General features: G+C 39.2%; 1 protein-coding gene across 2 annotated transcripts in view; it reads left to right on the top strand.

Moving 5' to 3' along the window:
* camk1b (calcium/calmodulin-dependent protein kinase Ib) overlaps positions 1 to 3,792 on the top strand; it is a 42,684-nt gene extending 38,892 nt beyond the window's left edge. For both annotated transcript variants that reach the window (XM_059538445.1, XM_059538444.1), the window contains exons 8-12: positions 112 to 224; positions 503 to 581; positions 1,479 to 1,566; positions 1,675 to 1,816; positions 2,518 to 3,792. In XM_059538445.1, coding sequence (XP_059394428.1) covers positions 112 to 224; positions 503 to 581; positions 1,479 to 1,566; positions 1,675 to 1,816; positions 2,518 to 2,615 — 520 coding nt within the window. In that variant the 3' untranslated portion in view covers positions 2,616 to 3,792. The remainder of the gene's footprint in view (positions 1 to 111; positions 225 to 502; positions 582 to 1,478; positions 1,567 to 1,674; positions 1,817 to 2,517) is intronic.
* Positions 3,793 to 13,007: the final 9,215 nt, after the last annotated feature.

Below are 13,007 nucleotides of genomic sequence, written 5' to 3'. Positions count from 1 at the left end.
GTGAGTTTGACTATTACTGCTGCTTATACATGTACATACTTACATCTTTTATCCCTTCTAATGGTTTGCATTAGAAAGAATTCAACTGGACTTCTGTTTGTCTCCTCTCAGTTTATGTGGCTATCCACCATTTTACGATGAGAACGATGCCAAGCTCTTTGAGCAGATCCTGAAGGCAGAGTATGAGTTTGATTCACCGTACTGGGATGATATCTCTGACTCAGGTATAACCAACATTTTCCTGATCTTTCATATGTTAAAACTTGAGTTTTCCTTCTTTCTTTTACCAAACACTAATGGTTGTCAAATAGATCTGGAGTCAATGAAAATATGACTTTTATGTCTGGCAAATCAAACAAAAGAGTCTCTCAAGAAACTGAGGCCAAGATATTTTCTCCCTGTTTCTTTCTATCTTCCTCTGACAGTTGCTTTGTTTCTCAGTGACATATCACGGGAACAGTTATGTCATGTTCTGAACTTTCACACTGTGCTCTTTTCTCAGCTAAAGATTTTATTGTGCATTTAATGGAAAAAGATCCCAGCCAGCGTTACACGTGCGAACAGGCTCTTCAGCACCCATGGTATGAGTTCAGACGCCACACTGAGACTAATCGTCCGTGATACTGTAAATCTCACTTACAGCACTTTTATACTTGGAGTTTTGCAGTATGTCATGCAGCAATTTAAACAATGATAGCACACATACATACATTTATTTATTGCCATAACCATTATAGTGGCCATATGTTGTGGCTTAAAAAGCCAGTCAGACTTTTTCATGAACCGTCATAGTTTAACCTTTCAAACATCTGTCAACGGGTCCAACAACACAATGAGTATTTTTCCCAGTTCCACATAATCTACAGCTTGTGAATTCTTTCCAGCAACATCATTTATTTATGTTGTGTCATTTCAAACCCTTATAACAAAAAAAAGAGATTGCTCTTTCCATACAGTGAAAGTAAATAAAAGGGATGGATGTTGTAGAACTCGAAAAAAATGACATCATGAAGTACCATATGTTTTTGTATGAAAAACATCAACAACAACAAAAAACTAATTATTTACACTGATAAACTCCCGCAGTGCTCAAATCACATATATTCAAATACGCATTAAATTAAGTTTTGCTAGACCTGTTATCAATGAAGTCAAATGCCATTGGTTTTCACGTGTTTTGTAGCCTAATTAATGTCAAATGAAGTTTGAGAATGCAGAAGTGACTTCTAGTGAAGATTTCTAGTGGATTAAATATTGGTCAGTTCTTGATACATAATTATCATAAATGTTCACTTGACTTCAAATGTAGAGAGAAATTCGTACTGCTTTGGAAGAACATGTCGGAATAAATGATGACAAGAGCTTTGCGTTTGCATTTCATTGTGGCTTTGAAACAGACAAGATAAGATATTTTGCTTTTATATAAGCAGATACGGTTGACATTGGAGGAAACTTAAATGTCTTGTTTTGTACTTCAGGATCGCTGGAGACACAGCGTTGGATAAGAATATCCACGAATCTGTCAGTGCCCAAATTAAGAAGAACTTTGCCAAAAGCAAGTGGAAGGTAAATCCGTGCCTATTTGAGAGTGAAAGAACCTCATCTGAGAATGTTAATGAAGTATTAAAAAGCATGGATTTTTCATGGTCGTCTTTTTCTTACTGTCATACACAGCAAGCATTTAATGCCACAGCAGTAGTTCGTCACATGCGCAGGCTGCAGTTGGGAACCAGTCAGGAGGGCCAAACGCAGTCCACCCTGCCCAACCCCTGCCACGGGCACCTGCTGCTGCCCGAGGGGGACGAGGACGAGAGCTGTCAGTATCGAAACATGTCACATTTATATTTACCAGTTTTTGCATACACATTCGTCCAGACAGACACTATAGTTAACTGCCAGTCATAATAAAACATAGCAAATATTTACACTGTCATGAAACTTACTGTATATTTACAGTATTAGACTAGCTTTTAGTCAAGCCAGGTCATATTTCAGCCCATAATGTAAAAAGAAAATTACATTTGCCATTTTGTTTTAAGATTTTTTTATTATTTCAGAATATTTGCCCATCAGTTTCATTACGGTAATGTTAAAGCAATCTAATTACTTAAATTACTGTAATGTGGAAAATCTAGTTTTTGTGTAATATAGTACTGAATATTTAGTTTTTCATTTAAATCAAGTTAAATACAGCACAACATTAGTCCACGACGCTGTTGTCATGTGGTTTCTACGTCAGTAAAGGCGGTAACAAAGGGTAACTAACTTCATTGACAGGTGACTGCACTGCCCCATGTCACTGTTTAGAATGGGAATTATCTCATGATTTACAAGTAGTTGAAAACATTAGAGATTTTGTTAGTAATCAGCTGGACAAAATATATAACACTAGCCTAGTGGTTTTTGGATATTTTACTGCAAATATCTTACAAATTGTACCTTTAAGGAGGACTAATCTCTCTCTCCCTCTCTCTCTCTCTCTCCCTCTCTCTCTCTCTCTCTCTCTCTCTCTCTTAGCCCTGCGGAGGGAAAACAGTGGCTGTTCTGAGGGTGTCAGTGATGGAAATGACATCCAGAACTGCACCTACCATGTCCATTCTACTAGTCGGGTCTGAGTGTCAATCATCCTGCAGTAACCAATGACTGACTGTCCTGTTTTTCCACTGGAGTCCTGCCACACCCCGAGTCCGGCCAGGACTACTGAGTAGTTCCAGCTTCCTGCCACTTGGAGGCGCTGCAATGTAAAGAACCAAGGTGGGAATGTGGTCACTACTATTCCAATGGAGCGATTCTGTTTAATGAGAGTTTGAAAAGAGACAAGATTGCCACAGGCACTTCATGGGTAATATATGCTATTGTGGGTGCTGGATAGAGATTGGACAGTGTTTTAACTCATACTTTTACTTAATTTTTTCTTTTCCTGAACTAAACGTCCTTCAGCCTGTTTCTCTTTAAATTCAAAATGTCACAGTGGCTGTTGGTATGTGGCCTGATTAAATGCACATTCATTTTAGATTTGGTAACATTTTATGAGATTATGAATTTTGGCCTTAGGTTATGCTAAGATTGCCCAATTTAAATGCACATCTTGAATGATAACCAAACGGTTTCTTTTCAATTAAGGTACGAACAGATTTCATATTAAATTTTACATATTAGTTGTGTTGCCACATCTCAGTTGCATTGTACATCCAAAAGAAGCGCTGATTTAGTGTAGATGACATCTTAGTTTGTTTTGGAAATATTTAACGTCTTTTTTGTTTTTTTACACTAAGTCTTCACAACAGATCATTCAGTCAGTATGTTTAAGAGCATCTTTCTCGCTTCAAATGTTTTCTGTGGTGCCTTCATGGATTCAGTATCAATGTTTTACTCTTTTTTTAATTATTATTATTTGTTTAAATATGTTTTGATCTTTTCAGTTGGGAATGTTGGAAGCTGTACATGTTAAACCATCAAATTCACCTACATGGCATATATGGCTATTCTAAGCTATGCACTGTCGGTGGACGCTTTGTAAGTGTCTAATGTTTAATGCTGCCATCCTGTAAATATTGCAAAGCTGTTGTCTTTTGTAAACCCCTTTCTATTACAACATTAAAAATACTCAGGGGAGGAACTGAAATCAGAGAATTGTGATATACTGAATGGTCATTTTACAAGACAAAACTATAGGATAACATCACTACAAGGCTGTGGTCCGTATTATATAAATATATTTGACAATTTGGATTATTTTCGATGTTGGAACCTGTATGAAAGTAACCTCCATTAAACAACATGAATGTGTGACTTGACTCCAATTTTATTGTTTTGTTTGTTTCCATTCACTGCTGTCCAGAAGTTAAAAGAAAAAAAACATTAGATGGAAAAACTTACGGAAAAAAAGTCACATAACAGAAATCTCCAGATGTTTGCGGAGAAAGTTTTCCACAAGTTGGTTGGAAGATAGCGGTTTTCCGTAATCCATTGGAAGACGTCTGTGTTTTTTGTTTTATTTTTAGTGAATATGATTAAGCTGAAAAAATGTCTATGCTGTAGTGCTAAATTCTAAACAATACCAAAAGCTTTGGATTAATTTATATTGTGAAAGTACATACAAATATAATTGAAGTCCCAGACCTGTTTAATTTGTGACAGCTGTTTCATAGTCCCTTTGTCATTTTTTTTGCATAATGTTTATAATCTTGAAGGTTTTCATCACATATGTAGAACCATTAGTTAACTCTTTATTCTGGTGCTGACTGGCTCTCAGAGGTCTGCTTTAAGAGGTCTGTTTATCAATAAGAAAATGTGAGGTTGGGGGAAAAAAACACTTACATAAATTAAGGTATATATATAAGGTATATAAAATAAATATAAAACATAAATTCCAATGAACAATTATTTGATTTATACAAATTGTTTGATTTTGTTCTATATCTGTATCTGCTTTCTGAATTTATTTTACAAATGTGGTGAAGACAGATGAAATCAAAGTTTAAAAAGTATAAAACATTTATAATAAAAGGCAATGTGTCGTGTGATTTTGCCTGCAGTGTTGTTTGCGCAGACTTCCTTTATTGATCAAGATGCCAATATGAGATGATGGGTCAAAGAATCAATTCTGTTGTTGCCCTTTACATGCTCTGGTGTTTTTAAAAATATATAAATGATTGCACAGTGATGCACAAGTGGCGTTGTGTACTTTAATGTGTTTAAATGTGATCAACAGTGAAAACGAGGATTTGCTATATATGTATATATAGGGTCTGAAAATATTGTCTGGTTGAGCATCAAGACAGTTAGCAAGGTTAAACTTCTGCTATTTTATAAGGTTGAATGTTTAAGTATTGGTGCATATGTTGCTGTGTGTGTTTAAGCATGGTGTGGTGAGTTATGTACATACATAAAATGTATGTAAATACACACAGATGCATTTACTCGCAAATATATGCTATTGTTAAATGCAAAGTGCAAAAAATATATACATATAAACATTTACGAGTTAAATTCTACATCAATGGAAACCTCTAAAATTCTTATTAACGGTTCTGTATAATTGGTTGTTGTCATTTTTGTTTTCTAGGCTGAATGGCAACATTGAACCAACTATACAGGCTAGTTTATAACATGATTATTATAAACCAACTATGTTCGGAGTGGAATATTAGTGTGATGTGTACTTCATACTGCACATTATATTGCCTGTCATAAAAATGTAATTGGTATGTTGCATTTCTAATTAATTTAATGTAAAAATGAGTTTTCATAGATCATATAAAAAAATGAGGCAAAATTAAATATATTTTTAAAAAGTGCCACAAAATATGGCTGCCAAGAACATTGCATCATGGGATACAGTAGGCAGTGTGCTCTGCTATATACAACACAATTTTGGCAGGGCTTAACCCGAGTATTCTATAGCACTTAGTAAACATACTGTGCAAACAGTAAGAACAGTATGATAGTTTGCCATTCCGAACATTTGGATTATCCCTACTCTTTATGACACACAAATGAGTTGATAGCTACCTCTCTGGCTTCGAAATGCTTTCTGCAGAAGTCGTGGTTTGCGTTTGTTTATTTATTTTGGACAGAGCATGTTTTTGACAGTATCTTGGAAAAGAACGCAGCGTGCAAATGTACCAACTTGAAACAACTCAGGATTGCAACAATGTTGGATTTGCATTCTGTATATTAAAAATATAAAAAAAAATATTAAAAATATTTTTTGCAAACCCAAACATTATTATCATTGGCCTTAGTAATAGTGAATATGCAAAATGAACTTCAAGGGCTTGACTCTTTAAAAAGAATGTCTTGCCAATTTTAGTCTGTTGGTCTTAAAATTGAAGTTAGATTTATTAATTTCTCTTTCTCAATGTAACATCGTTCTAACAGACAAATTTAAAATCAAAATGAGATTTGCTTCAAATTACATTTTATAATAAATGTATTTACATTGTATTTCAGGGTTCCTTTTTATTTTAAAATACTAATGACAGTATGTTGTAAAATATATATAACCATAGGCATATACATACTGTTCAGCCTTTTTGTAAGATGTGTATGCTGTTTTGATCCATTACTTGTATGGATGCAGTGCATCATAGGTATTTACTGTATTTTTTCATAATGGAGTGATTGATATTGACGCCAATGATTTGTATTTTTAAAACATTTGTAACTGTAAAGTGGATTAAACTTTCCTTGTCTATGCACTGTTTCTGTGTGCTATCTAGTATGTTGAAAGAGTGAGAGAGTGAGAGATGAGTGGACGGATGTGGTAGAAGTGAATAATTGCAGGTTATGGTAATAAAGGCCTACTCAAGCATGTTTTTTGAGAGAGATTTTTTTGGTGTGGGGTGGGGGGTGTAAGTATTCCCTGCACCACAGTGGAAATTCTTTTGAATTCTTGGCCTGTGCAGAGTGTATGTTATATAAACATCACTTTCAACTGATTTTTTTTCAACTGATCACACACATTTTCAAAACTTTACCTTTCTTTTTCAAAACTTTACACACAAATCCTCACACAAAATGCCTCACATCTCTTGCAAAATGAAACACTTCATTCAAAATATCAAAAACACATCTCAAAAGCAGACATTTGTTTTACGTTGCAGACACCTTTGCCATAAAATAATATTTTTTTTATTTATATAATGTAATATTTTTGGATATATCACATACACAGTTATTCAATACCTAAAGCTCTTCTTTCATGAGCGGCTATGTATATTTATGTACAAAACTGAAAGTTACTGGCAGAGAGATGTTGAAAAATTCACAGTAAATACGAAAACAAGATTGAAATCAAACCTTTTTTTTCTTTATTGTAAGCATTTGTGGTTGTGAATACAGTATTACACAGTACAAAAGAAAATAAATAAATTGTTTGCATCCACTGTTCAAAACTGTTGTTTTGGTGCATGTCTCATATCAGTAATGGAATTCTTAAAAGTACTTGTGCAACCTCAACATCATCTAGTCACTTGTGCACATCATAAAATAAGTTTCTCATTCTTTTTTTTTTTACAAGTTGCAATTGCTTTGGTACATTCATGTAATTGATTATGTACATTTGTCTGCTGTTTCCTACATTATCAGTTGCTAATGTCATGTTGCTCAAAATGTATTATATATTTTTTTTTTAGCTTTTAGCTTGTTAGAAGTGAGCTCCGCATGAACTGTGTTCCCATTATTCATTGTTCCCTACTCCCTGAGCAGGTGAAATCTGTTTAAGTTTACCTCACTTCGGAACATTTATTCACTGATTTGTGCTGCGCAGCGTCTTTACACATGGACAACTGTGATGTCTGTGATGTCCACTTCGCAGGGCACTTACGTTTGAATAGAACAAACGTCTAAAGCGCTAGGAGAAACGTACAAAATGTGCAGAGCAGTGGGGTGCGAGGACCGGAATTGAGAACCGCTAGTATAAGTCATTACATTCAAAATGATAGTTGTCATAAACCGTCAAGCATGATTTCTGCACGCTTCTATTAGTCTTTTTGTAAATTTGCCATGAATTTGTGCTGGTGAATCTTGACTTTCACTAATGAAGAGAATGTAGATCAACCAATGAGTTCTACTAGTTCTCTGAAATTCTTCAAAGTGTTGGATGTAAAAGCAAAGATTTGGCTAAGGTTGATGCTGCCCCTTCCAGTGTCCTGTGCGAGCCGCCTGTGCCCCTTTTTGGAGTAGCCTAGGGCTCGCAAAAAGAAGACCAGTCACTGTTGTCATAGCACTACCCACTTAGAGAGATTGGATAACACTGGGAAAATGTACCCATTCCACTTGGAACAGGAACGTTGCGGAAGCCCCATCCTTCCCGAATGAGGTCCTGGAAGCACTTACAAATATGAACATCCGTTTAGGTGCATATGGAAGATTAGATGTGATTGAAACCCTCATGGAAATGGCAGAAGTCTGCCGGGGAAACACAGGTTCTGAGGTTATACCATGGACTTTACACATATGAGATCCACTTAGGTCTCTACATATGGAACCCAGCTCTCTATCAGTTTTCAAGGATTTAGCTAGACAGGGCTTAGCGCTGGATGTTCTGCCACTTCTGGATTGCCGAGGGGATGGAGGGGCTTGACATGGACTAAAGTATGGACACTCTGGAGCAGTCTTAGCAAGCCAACACTAAACCGGGGCCTCTCAGTGCCTCTACCTGATTGAGGTGAGAACACAGGAGGATAACCGCTTCACAAGAGGTATATAGAATCTATCGAACGTGGTGGGGTCACCCATTCCACAGCTTTAATCAGTAGGATTACCTGGGAGTCAGCCGGCCCAAGCTTTAGACATGAATTGTTAACCGAAAATGCATGCAGGTCCCCTACCCTCTTGATGGATCTCGATGCAAGCAGGAGCAGAGTTTTCATTGAAAGAAACTTTAGCTCAACTGACTGCAATGGCTCAAATGGGCCCTGCTGTAGTGTTTTGAGCATCAGAGACAGGTCCCAAGAGGGTATGGAGAGGGGCCGGGAGGATTTAACCTTCTCACCCCCCCTAAGGAACCTGATGACCAGGTTATGCTTCCCAACCGACTTCCCTTCCACGGGGTCATGGTTAGCAGCAATCACCGCAACATAGACTTTAAGGGTGGAGAGAGACAGCCTTCACTCCAACCCTTGCTGCAAAAAGGAAAGCCCGACCCTGATCAGGCATCTCCGGGGGTCACCACTCGGCGAACAGGTTCCACATCAAGATGTAAGCATGTAAGTCTCTTAGATGGTGATCTCACCAGTGATGGTGTCAACTACCTCTTGGGGTATGTCACCAAGAACCTCCGCCTCCCATCCAGGTACCATCCTTGACCTTGCACAGCATCTGTGCGAGAAGGCTCACTGGGAAAATGCATACTTGGGCAGGCCCTGCAGCCAGCTATGTGCCATTGCTTCCATGCCGAGTGTTCCCTCTGTCAGGGTGTAGAACAACTGGCAGTGAGAGGTTTCTGGAGAGGCAAACAGGTCTACCTGATGTCTCCAAATCAGCTCGACCATCTGGGGATGGAGTCTCCATTCTCCTGGGAGCATAGCTCGTAACACCTCATCAACCATACAGTTGAGCAGACCCGGAATGTAAATGGCACAAAGTGTCCTCAGAACCTTCCGAATCCAAAGGAGGAGGTGGCGGGCGAGTTGCGACATGCAATGGGAGTGTAGACTAACTTCTCGGTTGATGTACACAATGGTCGCCATGTTGTCCATTTGGACCAGCACGTGCTTACCTTGTAAGTACCCTTTGAGATGGTTCAAAGCAAGGTGCACCGCTAACAACTCTAGGCAAATGACATGTCAGTGCAGTTAGGGGCCTGTCCGCACATCCATTGAACGAGAACCATAGAAATGGTCTCTGGTGTGGAAGGATCAACACATGAAAGTACGCGTCCTTCAGGTCGATTGCTGCAAACCAATCTTGGGGATGGATGCACCTAAAGATGCGTTTCTGCAGCAACATCTTGAACGGTAACCAGCGAAGGGACACAACTGGTTGTAACCCACTGCCTTTCTTGGGTACAATGAAGTACAATATGTGTGGTGCGATGTTGGTCTGTCTGTAATTCTCTGTGCCCTCCCTGGACCCAGGGACAGAGAAAACTGCTCCCTCTTCGAGATTTTCAAGATTCTTCACCCGGGCCTCATCCAGAGGAGGGAGAGATGCATTCACCATCCCCCAAAAAGGAGCTTCCTCCCTCTCTGGGTCACCCATTCCGGGGGCCTCTTGCTCTTCCGCTCACTGCGAGGTTTGACCAGGGCTGAGCAGGCTGGGACGCTTTGGCCGGCGGACGGGTGGACGGGCAGGGTGTGACAAACCGCCTCAGTCTACTTCTGTGCAGCTGAGAGCTGCTGGGCCAAGCTCTTGACCGCATTGTCGAAGAGGCCGGTCTGGGACCCAGAGGCATTAAGGAACCGAACTTTGTCTGTGTCCCTCATATCGACCAGACACAGACAGAGATGGTGCTCCCAACCCAGATAATTTGCAGGGACCTACGTCGCTCGTAGCACAAGGTCAGTAGCTGGTCGGAGCTCTTTCAGAACTATTGGATCGTAACCACCATCATGCAGGTCCTTCAGTGCCTTGGCCTGATGAGCCTGCAGTAAAGCCATAGCGTGTAAGGCTAAGGCTGCTTATCCACAGGCTGTACAAACTGACCCGGGAGGATAGGCACGGTTCACCCTGCCGGGTGGGGGCAATATTAGGACACAACTGCATCGCAACTGACTGCTCCATCGGTGGGATCCCTGTATTCCCCTTAGCTGCACCACTGTCGAGAGTGGTGAGGGAGGAGTAACCAGCAGATTCATTTCCGGCAGCAAAAGGTGCCATCCGTGACCTGGTGAGCTCCTCATGCACCTCCGGGAAGAAAGGCACCTAGGCGGGGGGCTGAGAACCAGCTTAACCTCACTGAGAAATGTATCGTCCAACCTCGAAGGCTCAGGACAGGGCCTAGGAAAGTATAGCCGACATCTCCTGATCTGATTCAGGCCTTGCCGTGCCCCGGAGGGCGGCAGCACAGCTGAATTTTCCTATCCAGATAGTCACTCCCATGCAGTGATCTATATCTGGTCGTCAGGAGGAACACAGAAGGATACCGCTGATACGCTCTTTGACAAGGGCCCAGCGCGTTCCTTTGGAGGTTCAACTGGTTGCGAAGTGGTAAAGGATCAATGGTCCCCTGAGGGGTTTGCCACTGCTGTAACCCTCAAACCATCCATGCTACTGCTGGAAGTAGCCCTCGCCTGGCAGCCACCAGGACGAGCAATAGATAAAGCAGTTTGGTAGGAGCAGAACCATGTTGTCTCAAGGCTTCAAGCGAAAAGCTGTTATGTCATGCACCTGCAGCCTTTTTATGCTCACACTGTAATCAGTGGCAGCTGGATGCAATAATTGCATAGAAATGTGCATTGGCTCATTTAGTTTACACTCTAAGTAGATTGGTCTCTCTAAGCAAGATACCAGTTCGTTGGTCACTGACGTGTAACGTCGAGAGTGACTGACTGAAAGGGAACTGTATTGTCTAATGTGTGAAAATTTTGGACAATAATTTCAGAGTCAGTGTTGTTGTGTTTATTAGTCAAGGTCAATCCTTATATCATCTAATGTATCTAACTTACATCCCCATTGCAGTTGTAAAACAATTTATCTTACCTTTAAGATTCAATTAAATGACCAAAGGACCTGGATTCCTCCCCGACGCCACACCTGCTCAGCTGGGCCATGCCTCTGAAGGCTTAGTAGGTATATTCAGTTACAGAAGAATATGTTATCCGTATATGTATATGAATTACTCAGAGACTCTTCATTTAATAAAGTTTTAACGCATCACCATTTGTAATGGCTTCACTTTATTAATAGACAATAATTCATAAGCAATCAAACATGAAAATAACAGCAAGAAATTCTTCACCACGGGATACGGCCTCAAACTCAACACTATTGGGCCTTTTATAGCTCTTGCATAAAATGTACTCCTTATTTGGTAATCACATATGTTCCTAAACAGACATAGTCTAAAATAGAGTATCAAAAGTTCAAGTTGGAAAAAATTGCAGTGGGTCAACCACACATTACTGATACAAAAATAATTTATAACTTTGGCAAGCATAACTATATAACTGCAAGTTAGTATAGCAAAACAGCATAGCTAGGTATATGTTCTGTTTTGCAACCTAGTTGCCAAATGCATCACCTTCCTTTTTTTCATCTTCAGCACAGCATAGCATATAATAACATCAGACCACAAAAATAGCACCTTTAGCTAAGGGGGTATAATAGATGTGAGCAAAAACATACATCTAAAACTTTCATCTTCTTTTAGCTGGAGTCTTTAGTTGCAATGACTCTAAGTCATCTGTTAACGTTTGCAGCTCTAGAGTGATCCTATTATAATCAGACATTTCTTTTATAAACTTCATTATTCTCTTATTCAAAGTTTCCTGTTTCCACATCAATTTGATTACAGACCTCGATTTGAAATCCATATGGTGTTGATGTTCCAGGTTTCTTCTTTGTTCGGCGATGCTTCTCCACTTTAGCTTGATTTTTGTTTTTTCTGCTTTCTTCCAACCCTTGAATGATGAGATCACCAAAGTCAACATTTATGTTACCTGCTTCACAATTCCCTATAGAAACGACCCAGTCGGGAATTGATCCGAAAACCACATATCTGCCTCCTTACAAAACATTACAGTGTGTAAGGACCTTTACTGTAAAAACAAAAACAAAGTTTGGTTTCTATCTTGCTGTCGTTTTTACAGTGAATTTTTCAACATCTCTCTGCCAATTGCTTTCAGTCTTGCACAGAAATGTACACAGGAGTTTATGAAAGAAGGGCTTTGGTTTTGGATGACTTTGTGTATATGACATATCTAAAAAATATAATTCTATGACAAAGGTGTTTGGAACGTAAGAAATGTTTGCTTTTGAGATGCGTTTGTGATATTTTGAAAGCAGTGCTTTATTTCGCAAGAGATATGAGTCATATTGCATTTTGCAAGAGATATGAGTCATATTGCATTTTGTATATGCAGTTATTGGTTTTGTGTGTAAAGTTTTGAAAGAAAGAGGCAAAGTTTTGAAAATGTAAGAAATTGGATTTTGCACCAAAATCTTACATACTATATCATCACTGATATAAGTGATAACACGGATTTAGACTTTTTTGTTTTGTATTATAAAAAACGAGTTCACAGGCAAATTTGCTTGATTTCCCCAGCATCAAAATCAGACACATATAAATAACATGATTCCTGGCAGCATATTAATATCCATGGACCACCGGATCTTTGATAAGTTGTAAGGAACAATATAAATCCAGTCATGCAGCAAGCTCTCTCGCCACTCAATCCAGCTGGGGGGCATGTTCCAGAGGGAAAGTGACGTCAATTTTGCATACCCTTTAAAAGTTCCCATCGAGTGTCACTCAGAAGGTTTTTTTTTTGTCTAATTTGTGTCAGGATGAAACGGGCTTGATTCAGTTGCCTGTTACACTGAGCTTTATTGAAAGC

Source organism: Carassius carassius, chromosome 44, assembly GCF_963082965.1.
Source record: "Carassius carassius chromosome 44, fCarCar2.1, whole genome shotgun sequence".
Classification (NCBI taxonomy): Eukaryota; Metazoa; Chordata; class Actinopteri; order Cypriniformes; family Cyprinidae; genus Carassius; species Carassius carassius.
Note: the sequence above shows the minus strand (reverse complement) of the source record. Positions and strands in the feature narration are given on the sequence as shown.